At 35.4% G+C, this 17,823-nt stretch overlaps 1 protein-coding gene across 1 annotated transcript in view; it reads right to left on the bottom strand.

Annotated features, from left to right (window-relative positions):
• The window catches only part of LOC125672961 (src substrate cortactin-like), a 37,726-nt gene that overhangs the window by 11,334 nt on the left and 8,569 nt on the right, over positions 1-17,823 (bottom strand). The window contains 10 exon segments of the mRNA XM_048909162.2: positions 3,017-3,165; positions 3,431-3,497; positions 3,766-3,932; positions 6,697-6,807; positions 7,624-7,734; positions 8,380-8,490; positions 9,216-9,270; positions 10,649-10,759; positions 11,731-11,934; positions 12,998-13,110. Coding sequence (XP_048765119.2) covers positions 3,017-3,165; positions 3,431-3,497; positions 3,766-3,932; positions 6,697-6,807; positions 7,624-7,734; positions 8,380-8,490; positions 9,216-9,270; positions 10,649-10,759; positions 11,731-11,934; positions 12,998-13,110 — 1,199 coding nt within the window.

Below are 17,823 nucleotides of genomic sequence, written 5' to 3'. Positions count from 1 at the left end.
TCCTTGTAAAATGGCAATATTCCAGGAGTTCTGGCTACCATACTGAAAGGTTTCACAATTTTGGGAGAGGTCTATTATTGTCCTGCACATATTGTCATCGGTGATGATGTGTGCATACCCGCACAGTGCATAGTTTCGTATGTGCCCAGACAAGGCAAATTTTTGCATTGTAGTACATATTGTCGTTTGCTACAATATGTACCTACCTTCATTGTAAATATTGTCATTCAATGGATATTATTGTTGCCCTCTGCAATGGATGGAAAATGGAGGGAGGGAGGGTCAAATCAACTACATATCTGTTTCATAGTTGTATGTTTTATGCAGAGGAATACAAAAAAAAAAAAAACGTTCATTTTATACATTTGATAGTATACAGATAAATTTCAATTTAGCATCCATTTAATATGAAGATATTCTTGTTTTTTATATAAAAACTGCTATCTAGGGTCATATTGATGCTTTAAGTGTATGCATCTTTACACCACAGAACTCTCATGAGGAATACATGTAGATACATTTTCGCTATATAATCCACAGAACCCCACCATAATACTTAAACCTATGACTCGGAGACCAGAGTGATGAGAAGGACAAAAATATGTCTATTTAAAATGATTTACATGCGATATTTAAAAGCATTCCAGTAATTTTCTGAAAGTCTTATGCTTGTCATTCAACACAATGTAACAGCCATGGGCTGTCATTATACTAGTACTGTTATCAAAAGCTGTAATGTAAAATCTGTAATGTGATATCAAAATCTGTAATGTGATATCAAAATCTGTAATGTGATATCAAAAGCTGTAATGTAAAATCTGTAATGTGATATCAAAAGCTGTAATGTGATATCAAAAGCTGTAATGTGATATCAAAAGCTGTCATATAAAAGCTGTAATGTGATATCAAAAGCTGTCATGTAAAATCTGTAATGTGATATCAAAAGCTGTAATGTGATACCAAAAGCTGTCATGTAAAAGCTGTAATGTGATATCAAAAGCTGTAATGTGATACCAAAAGGTGTCATGTAAAAGCTGTAATGTGATACCAAAAGCTGTAATGTAAAAGCTGTAATGTGATACCAAAAGCTGTCATGTCATATCAAAAGCTTAGTATTATGATTTTACACTGGTCATTATTTGACACGAATTTTTAAATGTCGTCTTAGTTTTAAAAAATCTGCAATATTCTATCACAGATTTAGCCATCCTCATGGTAAAAAAATATTGAAATTGTCAAGTATATCAATCAGCTGGTAAGACATCTCATACAATCACACACCAATACAATGTCAACGAATGCTGGACAACTCGCCCCCCAAGACAACTTGCCCTCAAGACAACTCGCCCCCTCTCAGGACACATATATTATCACACTTTAATCCTATTTTGTGTGTATGCACGTGATTGTGTGTGTGTAATTGTATTTTTTTTTTTACACTTTCAATCTTTACAGATACGTCTTTTTATTATATACCCACCAATGTATCGTTTGTTGATACTGTGGATTTCACAGCGTGTGATCTGGTTTTCCGGATCACCACACTGTGGTTTTCTGATTCCGTATCAGTATCCTCTGAAACTGATGCCGTCACAATGACGTCACAATGCATCAACGCAACGTTTTTTGCTTAAAATATTGGCCGCGTCACAAACAAAACTGCATACACAAAACATAATTTCACTGTATGTCTGTATTTTTGATAATTTGGATTACATTTAGTATCATATAAATGTGGATTTAAAATGCATAGGGGGTATATAATAAATTTATCATGACTACAGTAACTTGATCCGAAGAGTCGGATCACGTTGAGTTGACAGGCGCGGATCATCAGATCACACGAGACGCGATGTTTAAATGCAACAGAAGCAGGTTATTGATAATTAATTATACTATGCCAGCTGAAGAGCCAAGCTAATACACTCCCTACCAAAACCTAGCTTGTTCTTGCTATAAATATAATTTTTACATAAAAGTGATAATGAATTTACTGGACTCAAACACTGGATTTTCACTCCTTGTGAAAATTAGATCTTTCGTCTTGCATAAAAAGACACAAGGTTCGGTGTTTATATATACAGGGTTTTTTTTTCTTTCTGTGATGTATATTCTATCTACAATTTTATCTATTTTCACTAATACATCTCTTGGATTTAGACCAAAAATAATAGTTGTAAACATGAATGGTATGAGGGGGCAAGTTGTCTCAAGAGAGGGGGGTGAGTTGTCATGAGAGGGAGGTGAGTTGTCTTGAAGGCGAGTTGTCCTGAGACCATGTCAACTACCTACGCTAATGTGAACTAGTGAATTATCAATTCTATCAATGATCTGCTTGTGGTGAAATTCTGAATTAATGAGAAAAACATATCAGAGTGATATAAGTAGTGGTTTGGAATGGGTGGGTGAAAATTAGGTGTGAGAAAAACTGATTTTTCCGAGATATTAGGTGGGTGTCAGTTGTCGGGAGACAGACCTTCAAAACTGCGGGTTTGCCGGAGAGAATAAGAGAATTAACACAAATGCCCACGCTAGATACTTTGACCCATGGGCCATGAACTGTACAGGCCAACTTGCCTATCATGACAATACACAGTTTGTCTGTTAGATGTCTTAAAGAGTTTAGATATTGTATACATTTTTTTCTAGACTTGACTCGCTGAGGAGCAGAACCCATGAAATTCATGATTTCTATTTCCCTAATCAAAATATTTAGGAATGCTAATTTTGGTAAATTAGCTTAGTAGTATTTAATTAAATAAGTTAATTTTTTGTTAACTCATGATGCTTGGACAAAAACTTATCACAACAGGTCACAGGTGTAAACTCAGGTGACCTAAAATATCAATGGTATAAACACCTGGTTTTAAATTGATAAAATTATGATAAATTTTCAATGCATAAATCCTCCTCACACAAAATATCATGGTTTACAACCTAAAATATGGTAAACTCTCTGATCCTCCTATGAAGATCAACAGTTTTTCTATGTAAAACTTTACGATCCTCTCCTCACCTCCTGTTGCCTCTTCTGTTCCTCTCGTTCCCTCTCCTCTCTTGCCTCCCGTCGTTTCCTCTCCTCCTCTGCTCGCTTCCTCGCCTCTTCTTCCCCAGATTTCGCCATGTTTTCAAACCTGGCCTTGATATTTCTAGCTCCCTCAGAACCTAAACATTGATTTGAATCAGCATTATACTAAGACACATCAATAACATCTATAATTTTCACACTTGAAAGTATTTATATTGAAAAGTTTTTTAAAACATAAATATAAATAATAAAATTTCTTTCTTTGGTTTCTTAAATGGGTGCTGAATGTCATGGATATTGCACAAAAAATATGAAGTTAGGTAAAAACATTCACTCGAATCTGACAGCATCCTGAATGGAGTGTAAATGTAATGACGATGTTGAGTGATAACCAGTACTCACTTGAATCAGCCTGTGTCTTGGTGTATGAGGATGACACACCCTGCATGTCATTGTACGACCCAGCAGACTGAAACATTACATACAATATTACACACACACAATACAAAAAAATATCATTTACTCAAATGAACATTTCCAGATGATATAACTTTAATGTATCACATAATTTCTTTTTTTCATTGACACGAAATCTATTGCTGTTATGAACGCCTCCTCCTCTGAACATATAATCATGCCACACTGTAATCAGGATAGATGAAATTGCAGTACAAACAGCAATAAGCTACTACAGGTAAACTTCAAAATCTTTTTCTAAAGTCATCAAAAAATCCAACCTTGTCTTTGTTTTCGGAATCCACTCCAAACTTTCCTCCAAAGCCCTTACTCATGTCTGTCTGAGATGGGTGGAGAGGGACCTTTTCCTGGCTGTCGTAGCCCATGGCAGACTTGTCCTGTCTATCTGTCTGTACACCATATTTACCTCCAAACCCTTGAGAGTAATCTAAATGACAAGAAAAAAACCGAGTCAGAGGCGTAAGGGTGTAACAATACATCAATGCTTCATGAATATTGGTGAAAAATAAAATACATCACTGTATCATGATTAGAGTAGAATAATAAAATAAATCACTGTATCATGATTAGAGTAGAATAATAAAATACATCCATGTATCATGATTAGAGGTGAAAAATAAAATACATCCATGTATCATGATTAGAGGTGAATAATAAAATACATCCATGTATCATGATTAGAGGTGAAAAATAAAATACATCCATGTATCGTCATTAGAGGTGAATAATAAAATATATCACTGTATCATGATTAGAGGTGAATAATAAAATACATCCATGTATCGTCATTAGAGGTGAATAATAAAATAAATCAATGTATCGTGATTAGAGGTGAAAAATAAAATACATCCATGTATCGTAATTAGAGGTGAATAATAAAATACATCAATGTTTTATGATTAAAGGTGAATAACAGAATACATCACTGTATCGTGATTAGAGGTGGATAACAGAATACATCACTGTATCGTGATTAGAGGTGGATAATAAAATACATCACTGTATCGTGATTAGAGGTGGATAATAAAATACATCAATGTATCGTGATTAGATGTAGCTGATATAACACACCAGTCTCAATACGGGTCATTTACTATTTAAGGGGAACCAGTGTACCAAGTTTGAGTCTATCTAGCAGAGGGTTCTCAAAATATGAGTAGATTATATTTTCTTACGTAAAGGGAAGTCTGACCTTATTATTTCAAAATCAACATCCATGATCTACTTTTTAGGGTCTACTTGTAAACCAAGTTTGATGTCTGTCAAGTAAAAGATTCTCGAAATATTGAGTGGACAATATTTTCTGAAGTCCAGAGTATTTTGACCCTGATCCTTGACCTTGTTTCTTAACAAATAAATAGGGTCATCTATCTTTAAGGACTACCAGAACACCAAGTTTGATGTTGTCATATAAAGCTTTCTCAATAATGAGTGGACAACACTTGGTAACTGACTAAAGGAATGTACAGACTGAAGGTGCAAATTTGGAAATATAATTGTAGAAAAAACTGGCAAAGTAATATTTTTTTTGAAATTGTACATAGAAGAAATTCATTGCAAAGTACAGAAAATAAGACAAAGATTGAGTTCATCCTTGCCTAACCTAACTATTCTAACCTGGTACATTATCATATCACTAACAATACTAGTCATACCCACAGTTTGTGTAAACCAACCAGTGAAATTATTTAAGCCAATAGAAAGTGCATCAGGGAAAAGTTCAATGATCCATCAAGAAGATTCATCAAAAATTAGCATCATTTTAAGATGTTACTAGAATTGTCAGAACCCAGTTGTAGCAATACCCCATCCCTTTCAAAATCCCTGGCTAAAGGTCTGCTACTAGTTATATTGTGACCCCATGGGCCATAAGCTCATTCATAAAAAGGTGAAGATAACGAACAGTGATTTATCTCATACCTCCTATAAGGAATACAGAATTAAGAATTGGAATAACACGGACCCCTGGACATCCTGAAGAGAAGTCGTAGACACAACTGTGTTCCAAACCCGTGGCTAAGATTTCAATCAGACAAAGCCTAAACTACATTCATAAGTAAAGGAGCTTGTATACATGTATTTATCGTTTCAATATACCAGTACATATTGTTGTTAGGACTGAAGAATTAATTAAATCCCCAGTAAACGTCCACGTAAAAATCTAAATCCTCACTGTTGATCCACTCTGGCCCAGATACAAAGGCTGATTCTTGGATTCAAACAGTCCCCATGGTTGTAACCACATTCAAATTCCTAGTTGTTCTACAATACGCCAGTTTCGAGATAAGAGCTCTTCTGTGAGTAGATGCGTTTAGTGGAATTTTGAAAGCCTAAGTGGGACAGGGTGGACCCATAGTCAGTGAAGAAGGCGATAAAATGTATTAAAAACGGCTTCTCTTTATCCTGTACGTGTAGGAAATACAAAATACTATCAAAAGAAATGATTTATTAAAGTGGAAACATAAAAACAATGTCATAATTGCAAGTTATATCCTGGATATGATTATGTACTACCACCGAAATAATGCCATTTAATAAGAATTCCATATATTTAATTACTCCCTGAATACTTATCACTAATACTTAGTTTGCGTATCAGTCAAATTTGAGTGATGAAACTGCCTATGAGAAACTTACTGAGCAGATTTAAATATGCGATGATGAAAATTTTTCCCATTCCTACATGTAAAAATATTGTTTTGTGCCTTATTATGTACGAGAGTTCGTTAAAGGGAAATAACTCTGACGTATCTCGAAACCGGCGTATTCTATGCATTCAAACAAAGATGAGAGAACACAACAGACACGTGAGAACACAACACCCATGCAGGTCACACGGACAAACCTGTCTGCGACTCGTGTTTAGGGACTTTTTCTATGTGATCAAACCCCACGGCAGACTTATCCACTCTGTCCGTCTGTATGCCAAACTTTCCTCCAAACCCTCTGGAATAATCTGACAGGAAGTGCTTGTGTATTCAACAGGAAGATTGCTATCACATGATATCAATGCAATGTTCACCCTGCTTGAACCATTCAATGATTTCTCAAAACCATTAATTTTCTATCAATGTGTCTTTGGCCATCCCAATTCAATAATGTGAACACAAATCTGTTCTCCAAAAAGAAAACAAAAATATCAGCGTATTAATTTTTTTGATTGATGAATACTTGCTACATGATGCCGATACCTTTCTGTGATTCATGTTTGTCCACTTTTTCATGATGACTCCAACCCACAGCTGATTTGTCTTGTCTGTCTGTCTGAACCCCAAATTTCCCTCCAAAACCTTTTGAATAATCTACGTATATACAAAGCAAAGAGTCAAAACTTACATTCAACCAGAATACAACACACATGCAAATGTACAAAGGCAGAGAATTTGTACAATTCATATTTCTTATTTGCAGATAAGCAAATATCATATTTTATTACAGGTTTAGCAATTCAAAACCTTGAAACCAACTACAACAGCCTACAAAATGATACATTGACGGACATCTTTGTTTACAGCTAGAGTGCAAGACCTAATTGAAAGTGATTAGAAATGCGAGTTTTTGTTTATCATATGTATGAATAACTTAAAACATTGAAACCATCTACAAGAGCTTGTAAAAAGATATTGGTCGGCCATCTTTTGTTTACAGCTAGGGTGCAAGACCTAATCCAAATTGATTAGGGATACAAGATTTCATTAGACAATCAAAAAATTAATCGCATCAATTTGGGATTTCCAAATTTGAAAAAAATCCAATGATATATTCACCCTGAAAGTACATGGAAGTTTATAACACAATATGCTATGTTTTTTAGTTTGTTGGTCCTGAACCATTGAGAAGTCTGAATTATCAACTCATATGATATAATAAATTACTCATCCATCATCAAATATCCATGAACCTCAGCTAATACTATTGACACTTTCAACTTTTACACTGAGCCTAATTTTAAAATAGTCACAACTCAACTCTGTTTTTAATTGAATTTATAAAAAAAAATTCCAATTACACTGATAGTTTCGTAACTACCATAAACTTAACATTCACAAACTTGGTCTTCAACAGTTCAGACCATTGTTTTTATATATTTCCCCCGTTTACCTACACATTTTCATTACCTTTTTGTGACTCATGTTTCTCGACCTTTTCATGGTGTTCCCAGCCGACAGCAGCTTTGTCCTGCCGATCCTTCTGTACTCCGAATTTACCGCCAAATCCCTTGGAGTAATCTAAATGGATTATACATCATCATTAGAACTGCATCTTCATCATACTCCTCCCATAAAACCACAAACTTCAGACAACTTAAAGAACATTATGTCGTTACGTCTCCTGGCAGTTCCAATCAATTTAGTATCCGGCATGCTTGATTGCAAAGACATGGAATGTCATGTAGGAAACAAGCAAACAGATGATTATACAACATTTTTGAGTTGTAATACAAGATTCACTTTCACTAGCACTAAAATTGTATTTAAGCCAATGTCAAGTGCCAAATAATCTTAACGTTCATGGCACTGATGAGTTTATTTCAAGGTTGATTTGAATTCATTTTATCACATTTATCTTTTAAACTGATTTTGATAAATCACTCTACTAGTAGTTGTATGAAATTACTTGAGCCAACACACCTCTCATTAACAGCAGATCTGTAGCTCTCTGGTTAAATATGAGGAGACTCCCAATATTTTCCCAGAGAGCTACTAACCTCTTATTCATTAATGAATGTTATTCTATAATCAAAATGTCCACAAAGGTATTTGATAAAAATACATTGCACATTGAAAGCAAAATTACATATTCAGTCACTGTGTTTGATCCACTTTTGTACTTTGACTCAAAAATGTTATATAATTCTTATGGAGACCCCAAACCTTTTTGTGATTCGTGCTTCTCAAGTTTTTCTTGGTGCTCCCAGCCCAAGGCCGATTTATCCTTACGATCTGTCTGAACTCCGTACTTTCCTCCAAATCCCGTAGAGTAATCTACATTCACAGTCAGAAATGTACAGGCAAGAAATGTACAGCACAGAAACATGCAACAGATCCAACAAGTTCATTTCAACATTCATTACTCATTCTGATGTATTTCATTTGTTAAAGAATTGCACAACAAACATTATCAAAAATTCAATAGATTCAAGGCACCTTGCTGAAATAAAAAAAACTATGACGTTTTCACAGATTTGTAAAAAAAAAAATAATAAAAATTATTGGTGAAGTTGTTGATTTAAAAATAGGTCATACAAAGAGAAATTTTTCACTTGTAAAAGACACAAATGTACAAGGCAGAACGAGATTGGAAGAAAGAGGGGATAACGGCTGACGACCACACACAGAAACAACATGGGACCATACAAGCAACCACTGTCAGAGTTAGTCATTATTGTCAGCAGTTAACAAAGATGTACCGATGTTAGTATACATTGTCCACAGTCATTGTTCATGATCTTTCATGCAGGACAATCACTTTTACTGCAAAACGGGTACTAAGAACATTTTGAAATCCACATTATATTTTATGATATTGATATTCAATTATCTTTTAATAGACGTGAAGGATAAAAAAAAAATCATCTTTAATAATTTAGGATTTAAGATCTTGAAGAATATGTTTTTATATCAATACTTTGTTTGGCCAATACTACAATGGATGGATGCTTATTTTAAAAAAAAAAAACAACCTGTCCCTGTTAAGATCTACAACAAACCTGTTTGAGACTGGTGCTTTTCTGTTTTACCGGCATACTCAAATCCCACTGCAGCCTGAAAAAAAAACAACAGTCAAGATTTATTACATTTACCGGCATACTCAAATCCCATGGCAGCCTGAAAAAAAAAAAACCAGTCAAGATTTATTACATTTACCGGCATACTCAAATCCCATGGCAGCCTGGAAAAAAAAAAACCAGTCAAGATTTATTACATTTACCGGCATACTCAAATCCCACTGCAGCCTACAAACAAACAGTCAGAACTTTATTGCAATATAGCCGATGCTCATTTTACATGAATGTTCTGGTAAAAATGGCTTCCCTTTGAATCATGGCTTGCTTACAAGGGGGAAAAAAATGCTGTTAATGATTTCTTCAATATATATATACATGTGTTTATGTACTATAAGGTTATTCTTGCACAATTTAGATGTAGTTTGCTTGTCTATTTTGAAGTAATGATTGGTTTACCCAAACCATATCAGGTGTATTATTTATTTTCAATTATTCTCTGACTACAAGAAATTGGATGCTTGCTTTAAAAACGAGATTCTTCACAAAATCAGTATACCTTCAAAATTTTAGCTTACAAATTGTTTTGTTTCTTTTTTCAATGAACAGGAAGCACTTAGGGAAATAATTTACTACCTTTATAATAACAGCCAATCCTCAAATATACAGCCAGCCAGGGAGGTATGCACATAAAAAAAGTGGGTACATGATGCATAATTTGGCCTTGTTAAATAGCAGTTTAATGAAATGTCAGATCCATTCATGTACACCGAACATCTTATCCATAAGAAGTGAATTTAAGGAAGAATAAGGTATTTGAACTTTGTAAAGATTGTGACTTTTTAAAACTAAGAAATTTTTTTTGGTGATTTAACAGCCAATATTTGTATTGCCCCACCCCATGATCCAAAAACTTTCTAGTGATTGTCAATCATCCCTAAATTCCTTTTCATCAGGTACTTAGAAAATTGGACAGTAGATTGAGGTGCATATCAATCATGATCAAAGAGTCTAAAGTGTTAGAATATTTTACACAATTTCAGGAATCTGGGAGTGATGGTGCAAATTATGACATCATAATACAAAAACCAGGTAGATTACATGAACTGTTTTGATAATTTACAGGTCATATGCCTTTAAGCAAAGATTCTTCAGTTTTGGACAATTTACAGCACCAAGAATAATGACATCACTCATGAATCGACCTCTTTATAAAATGCAGTTGAACACCATGGAGTCTTAACAAAGCAATAACACAAAAGACTTTAGAGAAATGTTCCACTCAATAATAGACGAGATATAATTCATGAACATGAAGGCTTTAGTCATATCTTGCTGGATCTCTAAAAGGATCACGATTTCTCTTCCCCATGATTTGTAAGTCCTAACAATTGCACACCTCTGTACGGAGCACAAACCTTGTCTTGCCGATCTTTCTGGACCCCGTACTTTCCACCGAATCCTTTGGCAGCGTCTGTCTGACTGCTGTGTTTTTCTACGCTAGCAACATAATCTGATCCTACAGCAGACTGTAATAACAAAGTGAAAATTTTAACCAAATAAAACCCCAGCATTAAAAAATGCATCACTCTAGACATCTCTGTAAAAATGAAATGTGTACTTACATAGAAATCGCTGCACAAAGTACAAAGTATAAAGATGGCTACTGCATAATACCCAGAGTCATGATAAACACATTAGGTAAAGTCATAGTCTCTGGATGGGGGTGGTTCACAATTTTCCAAATCTTTTAAGTCTTACTACAGGTAAAACTAATGGAAAATTGAGATGTCCAGTGAAAGCCCTAACCTATATGTATCTCCCTGAATGGCAGATTTGCTTTGTTGACAAAATTGCTTTTCTATAAATACATATTTTTAAAAGTTTTTCTAAATCAATCAACAATAGTCGCAATAACTACAGCACCCGGAGCACTCGAAAACTTACCCTCACAAACATGCAAATCAGATAAATGTGGAACTTTTCATCTGAATACAATTAAATTCAGACTAGGTCACCAGGTAGCATAACGATCAACACGCTGGATGCTATTACTAATTTACTTAATTTCAATCCTCGTGATCAACACTGCTTTCATACAAGATGGTATGGAGGTTGCCCACTCGGATAGTTTCCTCTAAGTACTCCAGTTCTCTCCCACATCAATGACATCTCTCCCCCCCCCCCACCTCCCCTCAAATGAAAAACTTGTTCGCTTTAATCATTAGAAAATATAAAACATTTAAGGGGAAGAAATAACAAAACAACCAAACTGTTAAAAATGTACCAGTTTGATTCCTGAATGAAAACTCTTCTAACTAAATCCTACATACTCTCCTACTAATGTGATATGCTTGGTGAAATGCATGGTGGCATTGTTTAATGTATGACTGCACAGCAAATGAGGAGCAGTAAAAAATCGGGGGGGGGGGGGGGGGGGGGGGGGGGGAACACGGCTTTATAAGTACTCTGTCAAGAGTACATTTATATCTATATGTACCTTGTCCATCCTGTCTTTCTGCACGCCAAACTTCCCTCCATAACCATATGAAGCTTTGGGTCCGTCTTCCATTTGTTTCTGTTTGACGTTTTTGTCATCATGTGACACCTCCTGTCGGAGCTGTGAGAGATTGAGGGACTCCTGGTGACCCGAGCCTTGTATAGTCTTGGCTCCCCATCTCTGCTCTTGTTCACTCACATCATTCTGTAATTATGTATTGTATAGGTTAAAAAATAATATTCACAATTCTGTATTACAATTCTACAGAGTCCTGCTATATAAGAAACTTGCAAAAAAATCATTTAGACATGCAGGGTTGACTGTTTGCAAGTGATGTCAGTTTTCCGAAAAAAAATTTGCAAGCCTTGACTATGTAACTGCTTTTTTAAATTTATTCTTTAATCTCAATCCAGGATTATTTCATACTTATACATGTTAGCTACCAGGTAGATGTATGCTGCACAGTGACCTGCAGATCCCCAGTTCTAATCTTCCAGAGCCTTTTGTTGAAAAAGATTTTTGAAAATTATGGGGTTTCTTTTTATCCCAAAATGCATATTTTCTGCCTTTTTGGCATTACATATCATCATATCTTTGATATCAAAATCATTTTCATGCTTAAAGTGTACTTTGAATTAAAATAAAACTTACAAATCTAGTGCGACAAATAAAGACTTGCAATTAAGCAATAGCTTGATTTTAGTTTAATTTTCAGTGTAATGATGGTCCCGATCAAAATTCAACTCGCCAAACATTTCAGCATGTCCCATCAAACATTAAAACCAGCGAATTAATATGCTCATGGCTAAATAAGTTTTAATATGTTGTCATGGGTGGTCCAGCCCACAGTTATTTGACACAATGCTAAAAAGCATTTCGAAGTCCAACAACTTTCACTTATCCCATCTCTTCATGTATATAACACTGACTTTCTGTTGTCCTGCATCATGGCAGGGGATAGCATAATGTAATACACCTGATATGGAACCCATACAAATCTCTTCTGCAATTCATGACAGGAAGAGAACTATTGTCTGAGTAAATACCAATTGCTGCCCCCCCCCCCCCTCCCCCCATACTTAATGTTCTTACCACAAAGTTTCCCATTCATCGTCGTCATCATTCGTTGGGGGGACCCCTGGCTTCACACTGACACCCCCCCCTACTTAATGTTCTTATCACAAAGTCTGTCTCAGTCATCGTTGTCATCATTCGTTGGGGGGACCCCTGGCTTCACAATGACACCCCCCCCCCTTAATGTTCTTACCACAAAGTCTGCCTCAGTCTCCCAGTCATCATCGTCATCATTCGTTGGGGGGACCCCTGGCTTCACACTGTGACCTGCAGCTGCCTTCCACATGATGAGAGAAATTGATAGTCCTGAAAGATTTTAAAAAGCAAAAAGTCCATCAAGACCTCAGAAACCTTATTTTGTTATCATAACATCATGCAGATTATAGATATGTACAAATAAAACAGCTATTCAATTTGCAAGTTATACACTTTTTGTATCTTTTTTGCTGCACTTACTAAGAAGTATAGTGAGATCTAATGGAGATCTATGCTTATGAGCTGAAGAAATTCCAGTGTTCAGCTACTAACGAAGAATATATATTGAAGATAGACAAATTCATTAACTTCGTGATAATGTGCCTGCATTTCAGCATACGCAAAAGCACATGTATGATCATCATTTTGATGTCAATGATTAACCAAAGGCTGGCAGAAGTAATGCAAGGGTATTGGGTCAGATTCCCAGTTCAACCAAAGATGCATTTCCAGAAATTAGTTTTTCATATTTTAATTTTAGTGTTTTTATTTAGGCCTTGGGGAATTTGTTGTGGTCTATGGGAAATAATGATTGTGGACCAAATGTCTACAGGATTGAGAAGTTAGTTTCGCACATTGCAATATGATGTACTGGTTTGGGGGCCCGGCCCTGATTCATAGAAGTGATCAAGTATCTAGTGTGTGTAGTATACATACTGGCATTGAGAACACATGACAAAATTATGAGGAATGATTTCCGATCATGAAACGTTATCTGTTTCAGTTTTCTGTCGTGCTTGTACAGTGATGTAACAATGCGACAGAGGTAAAATAGACAACGCTGGTCAAAAATTTAGGACCTACGAAAATACATTAACGATTTGTACAATAGTAATTACAGAGAGGCAGGTGTTGGTACTGGATACTGTACAAATTATCTCTAATTTTAATAGACATCAACTAGATAGCTATGCCTTCGACCCGGTCTTTCCATTATTCTGACTCATCATGTGACAAAATATAACCTAAATCGCAATAAGTACGATTCTTAGTGTGATTTCATTTCTAATTTCACGTTGACAATTATTACTCACTGACCTGCTGATGCTGAATGCTAAGTAGAGTTTTCCTCTCTTCCTTGTCAAAAATATTGTCTGTTAGTTCTTCCCACTTCCGCGATGTTTGTACAAGTTTCATGGAACATCGAACCCGATCATTTTTGCTTTGGGGGAGTTTTCTTTATTTCTTGTTCACTCGGACCATAAATCAAAACAAAAAAAAACCCCTTTTTTTTTTTTTAGCTAGACTGACAGGACTCATCGATCTATTGAAGACATATGATTATCGAAGATATATGGAAGACCTGAGAAATACCCATAACAAGGAAATTTACATCAAATGTAGCTACTGAGCCGAAGCTCTAGAACACATACACTTGTTTCTGTAAATAAGTCATGACCTCTGTAGACTATTAGTATACAGAGGTCATAACTTATTTACTGAAACAAGTGCCTGTTTTCTAAATGGGAAAAATGCAACAGAACAGAAATTTCTTCCAAATTTATAAATTTTTCATTTAATATGAAGAAAGAGGGACTGGTCCTTTTAAGTAAAATTGGAACGTGGAATGTGTATCTTCAATATAGATATGAAATGTATTGCAAGTTATTCCTTTAAATATATTTTTGAAAACGGGTCAATAATTTTGAATTCAGTTAAGCAATTCATTTTATACTTTCGTCTACAATAAACCTGCATTCAACTGTCTATTCTGTTGGTCGAGAATTGCCAGTGCGACTATATTGTACTCACCGTCAACAGAATCACAAATTCCGTGCACACTGAGTTAGCTCTTTAACACGTACAGTCTAACAAGTTAGGTCTTCTTTTTCTTGCACATCGAAATTACAAGTCCTCTGCGAGTCTCAAATGCAATCCGATGGCAGGCGATTGGAATGAGGGAAGCAGGTATGTCATTGAAACAAAGTAGTCAAATTGGTCATCACCATTCAACCATCTGTAGAATTGTCAGAAAGTTAATAAATGACGTCAAAAATTGTGCAAGATCTGGTCCAAGACCCCGAATAAAAATTTTGTTCGGGAGGACTGCATTTAGAGAGATGGCTAGATCGACGAACGTATGTACCAATAGCTCAGTTTTAAAATGGGAATGGTGACCATATTGCTTTCAACGAAAACAGTCAAAGTAATTTGATTATCGCGCAAAAAGACTCATAAAGAGACTTTTGCTTACACCCAACCACAAGCCATCATTGGAACCTATATAGCCTCTTGGAGGCTTTTTGTTATATACAGAAATGGACGAATGCGTGTATGGCGGCAACCTAGAACTGCGTGTGCTGAAGGAAATATTGTAGAGCAGATTCCGTTTAGTGGATGGCTGAGAATGCCAGATTATATCGCTCTCGTGCTGTGCGGGTTTTTTTGCGTAGTCAGTTGCGATACTACCATGGCCCGTTCGAAGTCCAGATCTGAACCCCATTGAGCACATTTGGGACATCGTTGGTCGCCTTGTCTGCCAGACGACACCGCCAATTCAAACATTAGTTGAACTGACACTGCATCAGAAGTGGCAAGCTCTATCACAAAATCAAATTCAACGTTTGACCAGAGGCTTAGAGACGACACCAGAGTCCGTCATTCGTGTGAACGGAAGTTACACTAGATACTGAATAACAAACTGTTTAGTTTCAAGTTTACGACATGTTAACCATGCTTATTTCATCCATAATAGACGTCAGTAGATGGTTACACTAGTACTGTGTTTACGGCTTTTTCTTGAAATACCACCCCTTCTTATCTTTGAAAAAGAACGACAATGAATACATTTACTGATGGTAGTAAAAAAAAAAAAAAAAACCCACAACAACAACAAAAAAAAAAAAAAAAACAACAACAAACATTATACCTCAAACATGAAAATCGTTATTCATCTTATAGTGTGAAATTAATGTAATTAGCCAAGAAAAAAAGCTGGTGCTCCGATATTTTTTTCCACTGTGTATATATGATAAATTAAAGTACCGAGATTTGGTGATAGTTTGTGTTTATCAGAAAGGAGAATGGTTATTCACAAAATTCCATGCTTAAAAGTCCCAAATCTTATCATATGAAGATTTTTTATTTTAAACCCTTACAGTACTGGCGACCATCACAACTCCTGGTTCAATAATGACACCAAAACCATATTTACAAGAGCACCAACTAACTGTCTGGAGAACGTGCTTTTGGTCTTACAACCAATTGTTACGTAAAAACTGATAAAATGTGAACACCATTAACAGATGATCACATGGTTTTTTTAAATGGCGGAAAGTCCGAATTCCAAGTTTGTTTCGTTGGTGTTTCTATAATTTGCCCTTTAAAAAAATCAAGAAAATGTACAGCTAGCTTTTACGTTGTTAATATTTTTGTTTAAAACGAGAAACGTCTATTTTAGATTAAGGAAAATTGAAATATTTCGGCCATCGACACCAGTAGAAATAAATTTCATTTTTGAAAATACACGAAGGTAAGAACTGCGACACTTTAAGTCAGCATACTTCATGGCAATTTTTGCGTTTCATGAAAATCATCTACATTCTATTCTCATTTCTGACGGAAATGGGACAGACGTACTATATTTATCCAGATTCATACGCACATCGTTCACATCTGCATTGCATTCACGAGGAAGTAGCTATCTTTGCATATGGTAAAGATATCAAAGACAAAAGTATCGGAAATTCAAATATTGACATATGAACTCAAAAACTTTACGGAGTTGACCAAAAAAAATATCAAATCTGTTGTTCAAAATAAAAATTCATATTCCACCAGAAACATATATATAACACACACGTTGTACACGTCTCTGATTCTATGAAGCACATTGGAGTAAAGAATAATTATAAGTCTTTTTTTGCGATTCCAAACATTAGATAGCTTATGTGAGCACCTTTCAGACCTATAATAAACATTTTTATATCATCTCAGGAAAAGTTATGGAGGTAGAATTTAGAACTCTTCCATTTGATGTCAAGAGGCCTCTGGGCCTTAATTCTTACTTGAATATCTCCCAACAACAAAATAGAGATACGACATGTTGATTATATAACAGTGCCCATACATCAAACTCTGAATATCATCAGTGTTTTGAATGATCATTACAAATGTTGATGCCTGTACAAGCACACATATATATACACTGTACACACATTATCAGTGACTATCATACTGGCCAATCAAATTATCATGGTTGGTACTCAATGTTTCTTTTCAAAGTAATACTAAATGAGCCTCTATTGTGTCTTCTTACAAAGTTTTCAGTCTGGTAAATTTTTTCAATGACCTTGACTTATTGACCTTGCAATGGTTGTATGTGAGAGGGTATTGTGGTCGTCATTGACCCCTTTCTGCCAATATCTATGCCAACAAGAAGCATCAATAAAAGCTGTAGAACTTGTAAAATTAGTCTATTACAGAAATTTTAACAAATATGTCTTTTTAAAGACTTCTTTTCAAAGGTGTAGCATTAAGTTTCTTTACTCTTTCTTTTCTACCAAAGACCCAGGTAAAGTTGCAGTCTTGCTTTTCTTACAAGAAGCAAGGCTAACAGGGGGGTCTGTGATAATGATTCTGGTGTAAAAAGATAGATAATATACAACTTTTGCCATATTTTGAGGTTTACAACATGCTCCACAGCCCCTGGACAGAGGCCACATAATTCACATTTTCTATTTCCCTAACCCCATAGGTGATATATGCCAAATTTGGCACAAATTGGCCAACAAGAAGTTGAGAATACTACAATGTTAACAGACA

This window comes from Ostrea edulis, chromosome 3 (assembly GCF_947568905.1).
Source record: "Ostrea edulis chromosome 3, xbOstEdul1.1, whole genome shotgun sequence".
NCBI lineage: Eukaryota > Metazoa > Mollusca > Bivalvia > Ostreida > Ostreidae > Ostrea > Ostrea edulis.
Note: the sequence above shows the minus strand (reverse complement) of the source record. Positions and strands in the feature narration are given on the sequence as shown.